The sequence below is a fragment of the Paroedura picta genome, chromosome 2 (assembly GCF_049243985.1).
Source record: "Paroedura picta isolate Pp20150507F chromosome 2, Ppicta_v3.0, whole genome shotgun sequence".
NCBI lineage: Eukaryota > Metazoa > Chordata > Lepidosauria > Squamata > Gekkonidae > Paroedura > Paroedura picta.
This window is the reverse complement of record NC_135370.1, coordinates 21,706,990-21,725,095: the sequence shown is the minus strand read 5'-3', so window position 1 is coordinate 21,725,095 and position 18,106 is coordinate 21,706,990. Positions and strand designations below refer to the sequence as shown.

The 18,106-nt window shown below is 48.1% G+C and overlaps 1 protein-coding gene across 12 annotated transcripts in view; it reads left to right on the top strand.

The window, feature by feature from the left end:
• Positions 1-18,106, top strand: part of LOC143829091 (protein unc-80 homolog) — a 177,969-nt gene that overhangs the window by 5,373 nt on the left and 154,490 nt on the right. For all 12 annotated transcript variants that reach the window (XR_013227999.1, XM_077319413.1, XM_077319412.1 and 9 more), the window contains exons 3-7: positions 5,432-5,588; positions 7,098-7,399; positions 7,944-8,067; positions 9,049-9,122; positions 11,826-11,965. Coding sequence is in view for 11 of the 12 variants with exons in the window: in XM_077319413.1 (XP_077175528.1) it covers positions 5,432-5,588; positions 7,098-7,399; positions 7,944-8,067; positions 9,049-9,122; positions 11,826-11,965 (797 nt within the window). In the remaining variant the exon portion in view is untranslated. The remainder of the gene's footprint in view (positions 1-5,431; positions 5,589-7,097; positions 7,400-7,943; positions 8,068-9,048; positions 9,123-11,825; positions 11,966-18,106) is intronic.

Here is an 18,106-nt window from a genome sequence, read left to right as displayed (position 1 = left end):
GCTTTGGCAGGGAGGTCCGTCTTGCAGTCGCTCTTCAAAAGGAGGCTGAGATCAGTAGCCAATTGTCCCTGGGAGAAACGTAGCAGGAATATTTGGAAATCTAATGGAGACATAAAATATCTTTTTATCTGATTTTGGAGCCTTGGCTGTCTCTCCTGCGACTGGCATGGCCCTTTATTCTCTTGTGGTCAAGGGAGCCCTCCACATCCCCTTCTCCCAGCATGGTGTAATGGTTAAAGAAAGGCAGACTCTAATCTGGAGCAGGTTTGATTCCCTGCTCCTCCACAGACAGACAGCTGGGTGACCTTGTTCTGTCAGAGCTCTCTCAGCCCCACCTGCGTCACAGGCTGTTCTTAAGCCCTTTGGGACTCCCTTCAGGTAGTGAAAAGGGGGGGGAATAAGAAAAGCTCTTCTCTTCTTCTTCCTCTTCTACTTCTTCTACTACTACTACTACTACTACTACTTCCTCTTCTTTTTCCCCCTCTTCTTTTTCTTCTCCTTCTTCCTCTTCGTTTTCCTCTTCTTTTTCCTCTTTTTCTACTTCCTCTTCCTTTTTTGTCACTTCATATGTCTCATCTAGAAAGTGAGGCCATTATTCTGTATCAGCAAAACACCCAACAAAACCTTGTCATTTTGCTGGCATCCAATAATGATCTCCCATTATTTGTCACTTTGTCACTTTGGACATAGACCTATGTTGTTCTCCCATTCTTAGGGCTGTCATCTCTGGGTTAGGAAGTACCTGAAGTTGTTGGGGGTGGAGTATGGGTATCTCCAAGTCCCACATGAAGGCTGGTCGCCCTTGCACTGGGCAATGGAGAAACTGTGCGGAGAGGAATTGGAAGGATGAGAGGGGAAGGGAGAACTCAGAGAAAGATGAGGGGAGAGTAGAATTGCCCACTGGGGATGTATGGTGTTGGGTTGCCAAATCCAAGTTCAGAAACTCCTGGAGATTTGGGGATGGAGCCTGGGGAGGACAGAGACCTCAGTGGGGCACAATGCCACAAGGCCTGCTCTCCAAAACCAGGGGAAAAGATCTGTCTTGTCTGGAGTTGAATTGTAATTCCAGGAGATCCCCAGGTCCCCCCCTGGAGGCTGGCATCCCCAGGGGAGAGAGGGGAAGTCTTCATGTTACCCAACTCTGAAGCCTAAGCATTGTTAGGGGCAGTTCTGGTTTGAAGCTGAACTTAAGCTAAAAGGTGGGTCTTTATTCACCCACCAGTTGGGCCCTTTCTTACCCACAGAGGGAATTTGGCTTTCTAGTTCCTGGAGTCATCTGTGGGAGATGGCAGAGGACAGGAGATGAAGCTCTCCTCCTGATTGTGTATTCAGTTTGTTCACGAGGCAGGGCAATATTTTTGATTATTATTGCGTGATTTAAGAATATACGACTATAGCCAAAAATGTCACATTCCAATAATCAATTAATAGTATCCAGATCATTATAAATTTGATATTCGTATCAATGTTTCTTCCCCTCTTACAGTCTGTCAACCTGGTCAACAGTGCTATGTTCCAGATTGTCTGTTCCGTTCTATCCCTTGGGGTGAGGCTGCAGAATCCCATTTTGTGGCTTCATGGGGCTATTGGGTAAACATGGAACAGAGGACCATGAGTGTCTCTTAGTCACAAGATACAGAGGGAACACTCCGTCTGGGGCAGTCATGCTCTGTATCCTTGGTGCTTAGGGGGTACATTGGGAGGACTTTGGGAATTCTGGCCCTGCTGGTGGACCTCCTGATATGGCCACTATGTTGGATTTGATGGGTCATTGGCCTGATCCAACATGACTTCTCTTATGCAGTAGGCAGTGATACTCTGTATTCTGGGTGCTGAGGGGCAAGAGTGGGAGGTCTTCTGGAATTCTGGGCCAGCTGGTGGACCTCCTGATGGTACCTGAGATTTAGCCACTGGGCAACACAGCATTGGACTCGATGGGTCATTGGCCTGATCCAACATGGCTTCTCTTATGCAGTAGTAAGTGATGCTCTGTATTCTGGGTGCTGGGGGGCAAGAGTGAGAGGACTTCTGGAGTTCTGGCTCCACTGGTGGATGATGTTATCCCAGATCCATTCCCGCTTAAAAAGCACAACAGGATCACCTACCTTTTTTTCCTGACCTTGATAGCCCAGACTGGCCCAGTCACATCAGATCTCAGAAAATATGCAGAGTCAGCCCTGGCGTATGCTTTGGAGACCACCAAGGAGACCTTGGAGACCACCGAAGTTCAGGGTCACTGTGCAAAGACAGCAAATAGTCTGGCCCTGATTAATGCTGGGATGGGAGACCACCAAGGAAGGACAGGGTCGTTACAAAGAGTCTGCTCTGGTTCATGGTGGAGACCACCAAGGAAGTTCAGGATGACTATGCAAAGATAGGGAATGGGTTGGCCCTGCTTAGTGCTGGGTACAACGGGCTTTGCCCATAGTAAATGGATAAACCAAGAATAAGAAGTGAGGATGGAAAAATGGCAGATTATGAAAGAGGCAGAGAAAAGTGTGGGAAACAGAGACATTAAGGGAAAAACAATGAAAAGAGGGGTTGGTTATCTGTTTTGCAATCACATACTAACCAGGCTGCCCCTTTTGCAAGGTCTGGCTATGCAGGCAAAACTATGGAGCGGAGCTAAACTAAAGGATGAAGAAAACCATAGACTGATGCAGAAGAACAACCTTATTAGGAGGCCACATCCTGGCAATGGCTGTGGTTGTCCTGGCCAGTCTTGCCTTGTGCCACTGTTGTCCCGGCTGATGGGTTTAGAAGGATCGGAGAAGCAAGGGCTTTCTTCAGCTTCCTAGACGATGCTGCAGAAAGCCCCCACCAGCTGTCAGAGCCACTCCTGTTTACTGCCTCCTGCTCTCCCTGTGCCCCTCGTGGCTGCAATGCAGGAAGCAAAGGTGCTATATAACTGCAGCACACTTCTGGCTTCAGGGCCCTCCAGCTGATGTGGCCCTCCTTCTCGACAGCTGGGCCTGCGGCCAATGCAGTGTCGGTGGGAGACAGAAGCCCTTTCCTTGCAAGTCCTGGCATTGAAGGTGCCCCTTTCATTCCAGTCCATCCATCTTAAGAAAACCCAACTGAGCTCTCTGTGCAAACTGGATCTTTGCATGCTGGTCACTGTCAGATCACCATCTGTTTCTGGGCTGCCGCTGCTTTGAACCTCTGCCCCAGTCCTTCTCTTCCCTCCCCGCAGTCATTTCCCAAGATGTCACTCCAACATCCCGTCCTAGTCATTTAAGGTTATAAAAATCGTCCGCGTCCCAGAGTATTTTTAGGACTTGAGTTGTCAGCGGGAGCCATTAAAGTGTCTGATGGGACAGTATTTTTAGATGCCCATTTTGTATTTTGGAATCTTTCGTGAGTGCGGCTTTATTGCCTTCTGTCTGGAGGTCACTTGTACAGTTTCACTCCTCTGATAAAAGAGGCCATTCCTGGCCATCAAGTCAGAGTTGATCTATGGAGACCCCTTTCAGGTGGTTTGTCATGGCTTGCCTCTGTGTAATAGCCCTGGATGTGGAATGATGGGCACTTTGGTGAGGCAAAAGTATGAGGTTTGAAATGGGAAAGCATGATCAAGTTCCTGTTCGCCCCCTCCCAGATGTCTCCGTTGACAGGTCCCAATGGGCTAAATGACTAGAGAATGAGCAAAGCGACAGAGTGTTAGAATTCTTCATTTTAGTGGGAATCTGATCTCATAAAGAGAGCCAGCTTAGAGAGCCAGCTTTGTCTAATGGTTAGGAGCGCTGACTTCTAATCTGGTGAACTGGGTTTGATTCCCTGCTCCTCTTCCACATGCAGCGTCAATTTGCCCATCCTCTCCTCATGCTCCGCCAGCATGTGCCACCCTTTGCAGGCCTCGCAGGCCAGGCCTGAGACAAGCAGAGCTTAGCTTAGCTTGCCCTTGGCTCTGGGCAGCCTGCCAGGACAGTGGCCTGCTGGGTACTTTCCCTGGAATTGAAACGAGCAGCCTGCCCAGAGATGACAGCACCAAGGACTGCTTTCATTTTACAGCTGGGTGGAAATCTGTAGCACAGATCCTCCAGTATCCCATATCTAAGAACATAAGAGAAGCCATGCTGGATCAGGCCAATGGCCCATCCAGCCCAACACTCTGAGTCACACAGTGACCAAAACCCAGGGGCCATCAGGAAGACCACAAGCAGGGCCATAAGAACATAAGAGAAGCCATGTTGGATCAAGGCCCGTCCAGCGCAACACTCAGGCCCAGAAGCTCTCCCACTGGTGCTCCTTATGTGCTTAGAAAATAGAGCTTCACTGCCGCAGACATAAGAACATAAAAGAAGCCATTTGGGATCAGGCTGATGGCCCATCCATTCCAATGCTCTGAGTCACGCAGTGGCCAAAAGCGAGGTGCTCTCAGTACATTGCTTGGTGTTAGGTGTCGAGTAATGGAACACTATGACCAGAACAGGCTAGAGAAGGAACCCACTGACTCGATCCCAGGGGGTGCTCCTCATGAGGAAAGACCTGAGTCATGGCTGGAAGCTAAAGAGTACACCAGCAGTTCTAGGAGGCGTGCTCAGGAAAGAAGAGGCCAATCCCAGGTGAGGCTCCTGAGGGCAGGAAGCCCTGGAGATGGCCGGGGCAGTCCTGCTGGGTGAGGCCAGATTTCAAAGCTGACTAGAGAGGTGTGCTGGAAAACTTCTGAGATGCAAGAAGTGCTTTCTTACACTGTGCATCTGAAGAAAGGACTGCTTGACCTGAGTGGAGGGTCCTGTGGGTGCTTGGGGGAATGGGACCAATGGATCCAGACCCTTTAGCCAGCCAGAGGTGGGCTGCAATATTACAAGGTCACCCATTTTGATCCTGAGGCTCCTGGACCAAATACTTAGACCAGGGATTCCCAACCTGAGTTCCAGGGAAACCTGGAGTTACACGAGACCTCCCCAGGGCTTAGGCAGCCTTTCCCAGATGGCTGTTCACATCCCTAGCTGTCCCTAGAGCCTCCTTCCCCTGTTGCTCTAAAGGCCTCGTCTCTTTCTCCACAATGGAAATGGGAAATGATTGATCGATCAACTGATGGATTGGCTGTCTCCTACACCTGACTTCTGTGCCCACTTCTCCGAAGGGGCCTGTCAACACTTCTGGGGCTCCTCAAAGCCTGAAGAGCATGCCAGGGGTTCCACCACAGTCAAGAGGTCAAAAAAGAATGACTTAGACATAGGGTTGTGTTGTTGTTGTTTTGTGCAGAAGTGTTTGCATTGCCCACATTCGAGTGCTGCAATGCGCAGCGATTCAGCCTTCCCGCGTAAAGCACAGAATAACCCTTCACCACATGGCTTCGTTAAAGGGAACGTTTAATCGCATTTCATGGGGGACAGAAATTGGCAAAAGGAGAAAAGGCTGCACAGTCTATGACGAGCAGGCGCTAAGCTAACTTCTCCCTTTCTCTCCCTCCCTCCCCCACCAGTCCTTCGAAAGGGTCTTGGTCGAGAACAAGCTGCATGGGCTTTCCCCGGCCCTCTCGGAAGCCATCCAGAGCATTTCTCGCTGGGAACTCGTCCAAGCGGCCTTACCCCATGTGCTCCACTGCACGGCCACCCTGCTTTCCAATCGCAACAAGCTAGGTGAGTAGGAACATGAGATGTCAAAGGGAAGAGGGCTATGTGGTGGGCGGATGGAAACATTTCACGGGAAATTGAGACTGTGGCTCTCCTGGGGGGCAGCATGTCTCACTTGTGTGGCCCCAGCAATTGCTCAGAGATGCGTGAGAGCCTCTCCTTTCTTTCATTTCCCTGCTTTCATTTCCCTGCTGGCCATCAGTGTAGCCAATGGACCTGTTTCCAGGTATCGATAGAGCATTTGGATAAAGTGGATGGAGCCAGGCTGGGTTCTCATGCAGGAGGGCTTCTGATTGGCCACTGAAGAGCCAATCAGCTGTGCAGATTGCAATAAAGTTTCAGAAGCTGCTGCCGCCACAGGGTTAGTCTTCTCCTCTGCTTCTCTTTCTTGGGCTATTTTTTAAAATTGCCTGAGTGTGACTCCGCCTCTTCTGGCAACCATTCTGTGATTGTGTGAGATTCTTCGAATTCTAAATAAGCAAATTATTTGAATCAACGTTTTTTTTAATTAGAACTGCAAACATCTGCGTTGAAGGCATAATCAGAACGGGTCCACAAAGCATAGAGTAGGATATATAGGGACTTGGGGGGGGGGATCCCCCTCCCCAGGGAACTCAAACCAGGTACAGTTCAAAAGAAGTCACAATATGGAGATAACTATCCAAGCATCAAGAGATGGGAAGACTTGGGAACTAAGGATATCGAACGAGGAGGGAAATAGAGGGCAATAAGGGAGAAGAAATGAGGAATGTTTGGGGAGGATGGTACACATGAAATACAATAGCAGGGAATTGACCTTGGGTGTCAAGCGAAAGGATCTGGGTCACCTCAGGGCATAGAGATCAGGCTAGTTGGACATACTAAATTACAGCAGAGATATAATCATGGCAGAAATACATGAGGGTTTCTGACAGGTTGGCTCCACCCCCTGCAGCAGATATCTTGGGGCTATGCCCACCACCCTTTGCCTGAATTCCAAAGGTGCCCGCAGACTCAAAAAGATTGGGGACCCCTCTATTAGCCCCTCTATGGGGGCTTAATGTTATGAGAAGTTCAGCTGCCTTGGGGAATTCTCAGCTTCTGTATGTTTTTGGACTCCCCTGCTACAAGGTAGGCCCTTTATCCAGCTTCCACCAGCCTGTGCAAATGGTTTTTCCCTCATGCATAAGCATAGGGTTTCCCGCCTGGCAGAATCATTCCATGTTTTAGAAGGCTCTGGGCATTATGTTTCCCTATACAGGGGCACTCTGCACCAATCCACATCTCCTTCTCCCTCTTGCATGCACAGTCATGGCACCACCCGCACTTTTCCACAACAGCACTGGCCAGTGTATGCAGCTGGGAGCGCATGGTGCACTCCCTGCATGCTTTTCCTTAATGACAACTCAGAGCATGGCTACAGATTGGGGGCAGGGGATGCAAGGACGTGGGAGGTCTTGAAGGATCAGCGAGTCTCAACCACCAGGTTCCGCCTGTTCCCCTTGACCAGAGACTTTGTTGTGTTGTGTCTCCCAGGGCATCAGGACAAACTTGGGGTGGCAGAAACAAAGCTTCTCCATACCCTCCACTGGATGCTTCTGGAAGCTCCCCAAGACTGCAGCAATGACCGTTTTGGGGGTAGAGACCGGGGATCCAGCTGGAGAGGGAGTGGCAGCGCTTTCCTCCACCAGATGGAAAACCAGGGCTCTCCGGGCCACCCCAGGCGGGACAGCACCAACGACGAGGAAGAGAATAACCGGAGGAAGTTCTTCCAGAATTCCATGGCCACTGTGGAGCTCTTTGTCTTCTTGTTTGCACCTCTGGTTCATAGGATTAAAGTAAGTGCCTCCAGCATGGGTAGGGGGAGAAGAGCAAGTTCCTCACCATCAACCTCCTTCAATCTTTTCACTGTGGAGGACCCGTGAAATAATTTTTCAGGCTTCGTGGAGCCCCGGAAGTTGTGTCAGCTGGCCACGCCCCCTGCCACGCCCCCTGCCGTGATGTGTCACTGGAAGTGACATCACTGCCCACATTTACAGTCAGGCTCAAGGATGACTGAGGGGGGAGAGGGAGGTGGTTTAAGGCAGGGGTAGACATGCAGGCTCCGCCTCTTTTCATGCTTGGGAGTGGGGAGGGGAGCAAAGGAAATAGCTGGTTCTCTAGCTTGTGGCCGAGTCCCTTAAAGCTGGAGGGGAAAGTTATAGGATCCCTTCCAGAGCACCTGGTGGTAATCCGAACCTGAGGGCAGAACAGCAGGACATTTTGTAGAATTAAAAGACTGATTGTCTTTGTAATGAAGAATTCCAGTCCAGAATAGACCTGATCAGCTCAGATCAGCCTGACTTTTCTAAACATGGTGGTATCATCTTCATGTACTTTCAGGAATCTGATCTGACATTCCGTCTGGCCAGCGGTCTTGGGATCTGGCAGCCAATGTGGGAGCACAGGCAACCGGATGTGTCGGCCTTTACTTCAATGGTGAAGCCCATCCGGAATATCATTACAGGTGTGTGAGACTGTGGGATGGACCCACCAGGTGCTAAAGCTGCTGCTTCTACTTCTTTGTGGGGATGACACCCACGAATCCCTTCTGTTATTCATGATGTCTTTGAAAGTGTTGTGTCCCTGGTGGGTGGGAAACAGCCAGGCAGGCTGGCAGGAGACAGATGAGGAAAGAATGTCCTGCCTCTTGCTCAGATAATTCCTCTCTGTTCCTTGATTCCATTATCTATTTCGATGTTTCAAAATTAGGCTGCCATCAGCATTCCCAATAAGCAGACTATTGTTTGAAGAAATCTCTTTATTCGGAAACAAATGAAACAGGGCTTCTCCAATTTCTTGCTAAGACTGAAACATGCCCATTCAAGTGCTCCTATATCTCCAAACCCACCTCTCCCCCATAGTCTAAATTCAGGCATGAAAATTGCAGGTGACACCTCTCCCATACTTCTCTTATCCTGCCCCAAAGCGAAAATCTTCACTAGACGCAGCAGCCCTGCCTGGGCTCCAATGATAGAGAGATAACCCGAGCCCAGGCACCTACAAATTTACTACCTACCCCAACCAACAGAATGGCAGAGGTGGCAAATGACAACCTAGAACCCTCTACTTTCTGAATCCTAGTCAACCCATCCCAGCTACCACAAAGTAAGGAAGCGACTAAAAGCAAGTCATACAAAATGGAGTCACAATAGTCACAGTGTGTAGATACACAGTTGGATACAGGGTCTCAACAATCAATTTCAACATTTCATCATGTTTTTTTTCTAGCAGCTCAGGATTTTTTTAAAAACACACAAAAGGACGAATAGCTTGATTAAAACCTGCCCATAATTAACACATTAAAGAAGGGGCGGGGAGACAATCCCTAAAAAACATCACCCTCTTCCTGAAATTAAGAAAACAGATCCAGCCCACGTTAGAGTGCCTTTGAGAATGGTTGAGGTTGAAATTGCAACTCTGAACGATTCATTCTTCTGTTTTCCAGCTAAGAGAAGTTCTCCAATCAAAAACCAGATTTTGACATACGAATCGCCTAGTCTAGATGCTGGATGTACAGAGGTAAGGACTGTGACCCTCAAATCTCATGGGAAGATGTGAGTACAGGTACCGGAGATGCTGCTATTTGCTTCAAGCAGAAAGTCTTGCCAGGAAAGCATGGTCTTCATCATCTGCCTTCACGGTTTAGCTGTCCCAGCCTCCCCAGGGACTTGGGATAAGTGTCAGTATTTGGGACAAAAAAACTCCTTGGAAATATCAGCAGGATTTGAAACATCAAAAGCTAAAAAGCGCCCACAACCGCTTAACCTTGGCCAGTCGTGAGAAGGAAGTTTGTGCTTTTAACTGAGTCTTCAAAGAAGGGCTAGATTCCAATCTAGTAACACCAATAAGATTTTTGGAGATCTAAGGGGAAGGGGCTGTGGCTCAGTGGTAGAGCCTCTGCTTGGCATGCCGAAGGTTCAGTCCCCATCAGCTCCACTGAAAAGAGCCAGGCAGGAAGTGATGTAAATGACGTCTCCCTGACCGTTTACACACTGGTGGTTTCATGCCGGCTGCAGGCTGGAGTTTTAGTCATGGTGGGTTGCCCCGTCTTTTCCACAAGGGGGAGCGTTTGGCCCGGTGTGCCTCATCCACTCCAGATTTGTGCTCCTGCACGGGAGCTGGGGCAGTGAAGTTCCCAGTGTGGAAACAGTCCCTGAGATGCTGGAGAACGCTGCCAGCCTGAGTAGGCAATGCTGTCATTGAGGGGTCAGGGGTCTGATTCAGCAGTGGTCCCCAACCTTTTTTGGGCTGGAGACCCGGGGGGGGAGGGAGGCCCGGAGGGGGGGAGGAGAGGGAGGTGCAGACGCCGGCACATTCCACCAGGCCCTGGGCCCAGCACATTTTACCAGGCTGGGCCCAAGGCTGAAAAGGCCCTGGCTCTGTTAGAGACTAGTTTAATTCTGCTGGCTCAATCTTCATGCCCTTTGAGGGTTATATGGGAAGAGGCAGTCCTGCAGATACAATGGTCCCAGACCATTTAGGGTTTTAAAGGCCGTAAATCAAACCTTGAACTTGTTTCGGTCTCCAATCTGGATGCAGTTCAGCTGGGACACAGGTAATGTTGGTGCTCCCCACAACTTCCCTGTAAGGACTCATGCAACCACATTCTGCACCAATATGGGGGGTTGATTAACTCAATCAGTACAGGGATCTGGCTGTGTTTCACAAGGAGAGTATCTTACACGAACGCATGAAGCTGCTTTATACTGAATCAGACCCTGGGTCCAACAAGGACAGTATGAACTAAGACTAGCGGCAGCTCTCCAGAGTCTCAAGCTAAGTCTTTCACCTTATCCACCACCTGGTCTTTTGAACTGCTGGGTATTGAACCTGGGACTTTCTGCATGCCACGTCAATGCTCTGGTACAGCACACCAGGCAATAACCATGTCTTTACATGTTCTCTAGCATCCACCAAGAGAACACAGTAGATGCTTCATTTGGCCAGCCCTGAGAGAGCTGTACCATCTGAGACTGCTAGCCAGAGTCCTCCTTGAAAGTCTTTGCTTTATGGCTCCTTCACTCTGCTGTTTTCACAAACACAAATAATAGGGTATTGAGCCTGGAGAGTTTCAATTGTTCATGGCCCTCAACTTGATTGTCCAGGCTAGACTGATCTTACCAGGTCTTAGAAGCAAAGCAGGATCAGCCCTGGTTAGGTATTGGATGCAAGACAACCAAGGAAGTCCAGGCAGACAACAGCCAACCACCTCTGAATGTCTCTTGCCTTAAAAACTCTTTAGGGTCACCATAAGTCTATTGCAACTTGTTGGTACTGAACTGTGACCTGGCCTGGATGACCCTGACTAGCTCAGCTTTGACAGATCTTGGTTGGTCCTTGGATGGGCGATGACCAAGGAAGTCTAGAGTTAGCCATTCAAGGACCAACCAAGATCTGTCAAAGCTGAGCTAGCCAGGGGCATCCAAGTCAGGTCACAGTTAAGTACCAACTCTTGGCTATCCTATGGCACATTGCCACCACAATTTCTGATCTTGCACCACTTTTTTAAATTGTGTAACAGTCTGACTGGTGTCCATTTTGATTGTATCTAACCACTGCACTCTTTGACAGCCTGGTTTCCTTTTTCCACCGACCAATTCTAGCATAATTGCTTTCTCCATTGAGTTGGATGGCATGATATGGCCAAAGTAAGTAAGATGGAGTTTCGTGATTTTGCCTACCAGTGATATGTCAGGAAGCAATGGCAAACTACCTCTCAGTCTCTCTTGCCTTGAAAACCCTACAGGGCCACCATCAGTCAGTTGCAATTTGACGGCCCATTCCAGCACCACAGTTCATGCAGTCAATTATTCCCCTTTCAATCAAAGCTTTCTGCTGTGTACTCTGAGCTACTCACTCTGCATTTTATAAGTAATGCGATAGAGAAATATACCTATGAGAAGATAATCCCTGATTTGATGGATGCAAATCTGGTCTCTCCATCTTCATAGCTATATCATCGAAATAGGTCACCATGGCTCAGTCCTAGCTGTATTTATTCAGAAGTTCCTTCTAGTTCAGGAGTGCATGTATGCGCTTAAGCGTGCATCAGGTCGCCAATGGAATCTGCAACCCAGTGAAGAAGATTCCGACAATTGCTCCAACAGCAAAGTCTTCAGAAGGACTTTTGAGGATTTGCTGCTTCTGGTGAGGAACAATGATGCTAGCTGGAAGAGGAAAAGGCATGTATTTGACTGCATTTCTTTCTGGAAATGTCCACAGGGATTGCAAGTTGTGTGTGAAACAGCCCAGCCTGATTCCTTGCCTCTCAAGCCAGCTGTTGCGGGCTGTCATCGTGGAAACTCCATCGATGGGAGTGTGTCGTCCCAAGCATCCCAGGAGAAGGGTCCTCCACATCCCAGGTAGTAAGCTACTTTCTTTCAGATTTCTCGCTTGCTCGCTGTTCATGATATAACCAACTAAAAATGACAAAGAAATGGTTGGTGTTCTCTACAGCAGAGTTTCCCAACCAGGGGTCTGCAGATCCCCAGGGGTCCACAGGAGCTCTAGAGGTGATCAACGGCCTTTTCCCTCCTGACTTAACGGACAGTCACAAGCTAAGGAGCCAAATACTTCTATTGCTGTCCCTACTGCTTCCAAGTGTGAGTGAGTTGTCTCATGGTTTCTGTGCCTGGAAGAGGGCAGAGTCTGTAGGCCTTAAACCACATCATGTTTCTCCACCCCCAGTCCTCCTTGATCTGCCTGTTAATGCAGGTCACTTCTGGTGACTTGTCACTTCTGGGGGTATGTCAGGAAGGCATGGCCAGCTGATATCATTTTTGGGGCTCCTCAAAGTCTGAAGAATTGGCCAAAAGGTTGTAAAAGGCTGCTCTATAACATTTGCCTCCAACCTTTTAAGACAACAGGGATAAAATTGTGGAATTGTGACACACCTGTTGGTCCAGCCACAAAATGGTTGTCACAAAAGTGCTACTATATGAGGCAGAGTCATCCACAAAATGACTGCCCAAGCTTAACTTCAGGTCACACAGTGCAGATCCTTGTGTGGTGGTGGCAACAGTTGGCAAAGCAATGATCGTTAAAATCTGTGCAGTCCATCAAATCTCCAATGGTCAATCAGAAGTCTTAGAAGCAAATGCCTCATTTGGCCACACACAGTTACTAAAAACATTTGGTGGGCACCAGGAGTGGTGTCGGTGGGCACTATGGTGCCCAGAGGAATCACATCAGTGACCCCCACTCTATAGCATTAAAAGGAAGACTCCCAATTGTGTAGCTGAATCCTACACAATTAGGATTTCAAAATAGATTCAGCATAGGAAAGATCTGCTGGCTTGCATATTAAATGTATCACACTTATAATCTACCCTGTTGGTGTTCAGGGATGCCAGCCTTCAGGTGGGTCCTGGGGATCTCCTGGAATTACAGCTTATATGCAAACTACAGAGATCAGATCCACTGGAGAAAATGGATCCTTTGGAGTGTGGACTCGGTGGCATCATACTCTACTGAGGGCCCTGTCCTTCCCAGGCTCCATCCCCAAATCTACAGGATCTGGTAACCCTATCACCTAATCCCTGCCAATGGCCAGAGAGGATCTGGCAGAATTCAACAAACATCTTGAGTCCGTGGACACCTTCAGAATTCTGACACAGCATGGTGGGAGTAGCCAAAAAATGTCTGCTGTGTGAGGGTGAGCCAACCATGCAATGGCAGCCATAGCTTACCTTCAGTCACACAAAGGTTGCTGTGGGTACAGTGGTATTTCCATCCATTTTTACCACATAAATCCAAACACTCCATGGTGAGTGATCTTGCTATTTTCCCATATGGGACTGCACCGAAGCCACAAAGATTCACAAGGTTGCACTTTCTTGTGAATGTTGCTCATCAAATGATCTTCTGTGCAGGCACACATCCCTCCCTCCTTTCCCCACTGTGAGCTTATATTTATTGGTCGATTCTTACCTTCCAACGGTAGTGAATGGAGAACTGAGGAGTACCCACCCCTCCTGCATCACATGAGTTATGGGCGGGAATATTAGTTCCTCTATGAAGGGAAAGGAGAGCAATCTTGGGATCTAAAAACATCATTTTAAAGCTTGCTAGTTCTTCATGGTAGGCCTGAGAAAATGGAGTCCCATGTGTGACTGCATAGAAATAGAAATGTTGCTTCAACAGCAGTTGCCAAAACAGCACAAGTTTTGTGCTATGTTGGCAGTTGCTGTTGAAGCAACTATTTTTTAAAATCTGCACAACCAATCACATCTCCAAAAATACTTGGCAGGTGACATATTGCCTATGGGCACTACTTTATGACCCCTTCCTTGGGATTATTTTTCCCATGTAGATTTTGAACAAGGTATACATTAAATACATTAAGGCAATGGCCTAAGAATAATTTTCTTATGGATGAGTCCCAAGTTGACTCTGTAACATCTAAAAGCTCAGCCTCCATTTTGAGCAAAGATTGGGATGGCTGAGACCCCTCCCCTGTCCCCTCCTCTTCCAGGCCTATCATTAGCCATTTGGTGGGGGGCGGGGTTGACCTGACCGAATAAGGAGAAAACCATCCCCAGGTAGAAACAGAAATGTTGCTTCAACAGCAGTTGCAAAAACACAAGTTTTGTGCTTAAATATATATATTAAAAGAATTCCCTTTTAACTGGCATAACTCCTCCTGGGCTCCGGAGTTAACCCTGGATTATTCATTAACCCTGGTTGGAGAGTCTTAAATATATATAAAAATAATTCCCTTTTAATGACATAACTCCTCCAGGGCTCTGGAGTCACCTACCATTCCTCTCCCTGTGACAGGCCCCTTGGGAGGCAGATGAAGCTGAGAGAGCTCTGAGAGAACTGAGACTGGCCCAAGGTCCCCCAGCAGGCCTCCTGGGTCTCAAAGCGGTTAACAATGGCCTTCCCTGCCTTTTCCCACAACAGTCACTTGAGAGGCAGGCTGAGAGAGCTCTGGGAGAACTGGTAGTGGCCCAAGGTCACCCAGCAGGCGTCCTGTGTCTCAAAGCGGGTGACAATGGCCTTCCCTTCCTCTCCCCACAACAGGCCCTTTGTGAGGCAAATAGGGCTGAGAGAATCCTGAGAGAACTGTGACTGGCCCAAGGTCCCCCAGCAGGCCTCCTGTGTTTCAAAGTGGCTGGCAATGGCCTTCCCTTCCTCTCCCCACAACTGGCCCCTTGGGAGGCAGGTGAAACTGAGAGAGCTCTGAGAGAACTGGGCCTGGCTGCCAGCTGGCTGCCTGTGGAGAAGCGGTGGGGACTCCAACCCAGTTCTCCAGATGAGAGGCTGCCGATGATTTGGCGATCGAGTTCCGAGCACCCAAGGAGGGAGGAATTGGGTTTTAGACAGCCAAAAACGAAGCAATCGGAGGCTGAAACTGAGCCAGGCGGTCGTCATGGTGACGGGCCTGCAGGCACGCTCTGTATCCTGCATCATTAATTTCTCTTCCTTTGGTGAACTCATTGATCACTCTCTGAATGGGTGGCAGGAATGGGGGTGAGGGGTGGGAACTGCGTGCATTGGTTGCCAAGTAACAGTCCAGGAACAAATACATGTTGCTTGGCTTTGCTTTCTCACCCAGCCTCAATGGAATTCTTTTTGCCCTTGAAGGCAAAATGCAAACCAGTTATTAGGTCCCAAACCCTACAACGTTTGGGAGGCAAAAGAACCTCCCAAACATGGAGCTGAAATTAAAATGAGAAGAGATATACTTTTTAAATGAGCTAGTTGAACAAAACTCAGGTTGTCTTTCCGATAGAGAATTCTCAGTGCCTATGGATATAGATAGATAAATGGATTACTAGACTGCTAGCTATCTAGCTTACCTTCTGCATGATACCTAAAAGAAGCCATCTCTGCAGTTCGTAGCTATTTTCTGAGTGTCTCGGATAAAACTGGCAGGGATCCATGGAAACACGAGTTTGCAAGTACACAGGAAAGAAATCCCTTGGGAGAATTCGGAACGCACGAAGACATGAAACTGCCTCATCCTGAATCACACCCTCAGTCCCTCAAAATGGTCTCAGGCAGAGGTCTTTCACATCCACCTATGGCCAGATCTTTTAAGGGAAGAAGATGGGTCTTGAACGTGGGACCTTCTGGATGCCAGATCTGTTTCAGCTTCCAACGTTTCATAATTCACCCCTCTGTGTTAGTGACAGTCACAGCCAATGAACAACGGTGCCACAGGAATCATAGAATCATAGAGTTGGAAGGGACTTCCTGGGTTATCTAGTCCAACCCCCTGCACTATGCAGGACACTCCCAACCCTATCGCTCATCCACTCTAACCTACCACCCCATTAAGCCTTCACAGAATCAGACTCTCCGTCAGATGGCTATCCAGCCTCTGTTTAAACATTTCCAATGATGGAGAACCCACCACCTCCCAAGGAAGCCTGTTCCACTGAGGAACCACTCTAACTGTCAGGAACGTCTTCCGGATGTTTAGACGGAATTTCTTTTGAATTAATTTCATCCCATTGGTTCTGGTCTGTCCCTCTGGGGCAAGAGAACAACTCTGCTCCATCCTCTATATGGCAGCCATTTAAATACTTGAAGATGGCTATCAGATCCCCTCTCAGTCATCTCCTCTCCAGGCTAAACAGACCAAGCTCCCTCAACCTTTCTTCATATGTCTTAGTCTGAAGATCCTGCTTGACCCAGGCTTATGGTATTCCACCTACATACAGGTCTCTGCCTCCATTCTTCCTTACACTGATTAACTCACATCATAGGCATTGCTTCCTATTAGCACACCTAAATTCTCTCCCGATGGCCTGGTTGAGAGGAAGGAATAAAAATGTTCCCTTTGCTGAGCGCTTTCCATTCATTCATTCATTCATTCATTCATTCATTCATTCATTCATTCATTCATTCATTCATTCATTCATTCATTCATTCAGGTTTTTATACCGCCCTTCCATATGGCTCTGGGTGGTTTCCATAAAACATCATTGGGTAATTCCATAGGACATCATAACAAATATAACAATCATAATTTAACAATATTTCAACAGGAACAGCAACTTTGACAGAACCCTTAGGTAGGTCAGATTATTCAGTCATGGAAGGGGGTGTCTGGGGGGGGGGGACCAATGGATGTTGTTGGGTTTGTCAGCCTCAAGCAAATGCCTGTTGAAGGAGCTCCCTTTTGCAGGCCCTGTGAAATTGCAGGAGTTCAGACACGGCCCTGATCTTCTTCCCAGATTTATTAATCCGCAACAGCAGCGTATTTACTGCTGTACTATCTCATTCAGGCAGTCACCCGGGTACCCTACCATGGTCAAGCAGAAGATCAGTTTGCACTGATGAAGCTCAGGTGTGCTGTCTTCTAGAACAGGGGTAGTCAACCTGTGGTCCTCCAGATGTTCATGGACTACAATTCCCATGAGCCCCTGCCAGGAAACGCTGGCAGAGGCTCATGGGAATTGTAGTCCATGAACATCTGGAGGACCACAGGTTGACTATCCCTGTTCCAGAAGACAGAGACTCAATGATCTCAGCAGCTGTAGCTGGATTCCTTTCCATAGCCCTTTGCCATCACCAAATTGGATAGATCCTGTTTATCCATTTTATCTCATTTTAGTTCCTCCTTATAAACATGCCATTTGATTCTGATTGCTGTTACTCCTTTTTTAGACTAGGCCATTCAAGGTTTTCATGCAATAAGTCTACGAAGGGTTTCCCTGCAGCCCTAAATGCTGATATTGTCTTTTCTCTGTTCATAGAAGTCAGCTTGGCCATCTCTGCAAATTCCATCATCTTCACCACTCATGCCTCTTCCTTTTTGAGCATGTAATGCCTATGATGCCATTTTCGTACATGATGACCAAGTTCCCTAACTTCTTTTTCCTTTCTGAACTATTTATCCCAAAATAAGATAAGATAGGATTTCTGGATTTCAGCCAGAGCTGAAAGATTTCATTATTGAGTAGTATGAGAAAGTGAGGCCAAGGCTGATGGTGCAAAAATAGGTTAAAATATTTTATTACATCCTTGAGATTGTACGTAGGAACGTTCCTTGTTTGTTTATATTTTAAAGGAATTCTCCTACGTACAATCAAAAGGACAGAATAAGCGCTAGCAGCTTTATATGTTTTACGACTTTTAGCGGTTAATACAGTATGGTGTGGTTTTAATTTTATTTTATTCACGAGAATTAAAGCCCATTGCAGCTGCAAACACAACGGGTGCTAAAATGCAGGATGGGTAAAGAACTTATCTCGTAGCAGCAAGCAGTGGTAGATGTTGTAGATGCAGTGGTAGGGGCTGTCTGCTGGGGCTGTGGGGGGGGGGGTGGCAGCTGCATCGTACCTCTGTTCGCTGTGCTGTTGAGGGGTGAGTTGGGCTCAGGATTTTCCAAAGGGCGAGCTTGTGGGGTGGGGGTTGCGCTGGGAGGGCGGTAGGGGCCCTTGCTGGCAATGTCTGTGTTCTGGGGAGTTTATGCTTGGAGGTGTAGATTATGACCTCCTTTCCTGGTGGCATTTAGGCTCTGAATGGTGGCGAGTCCGCCAGAGTGCTCC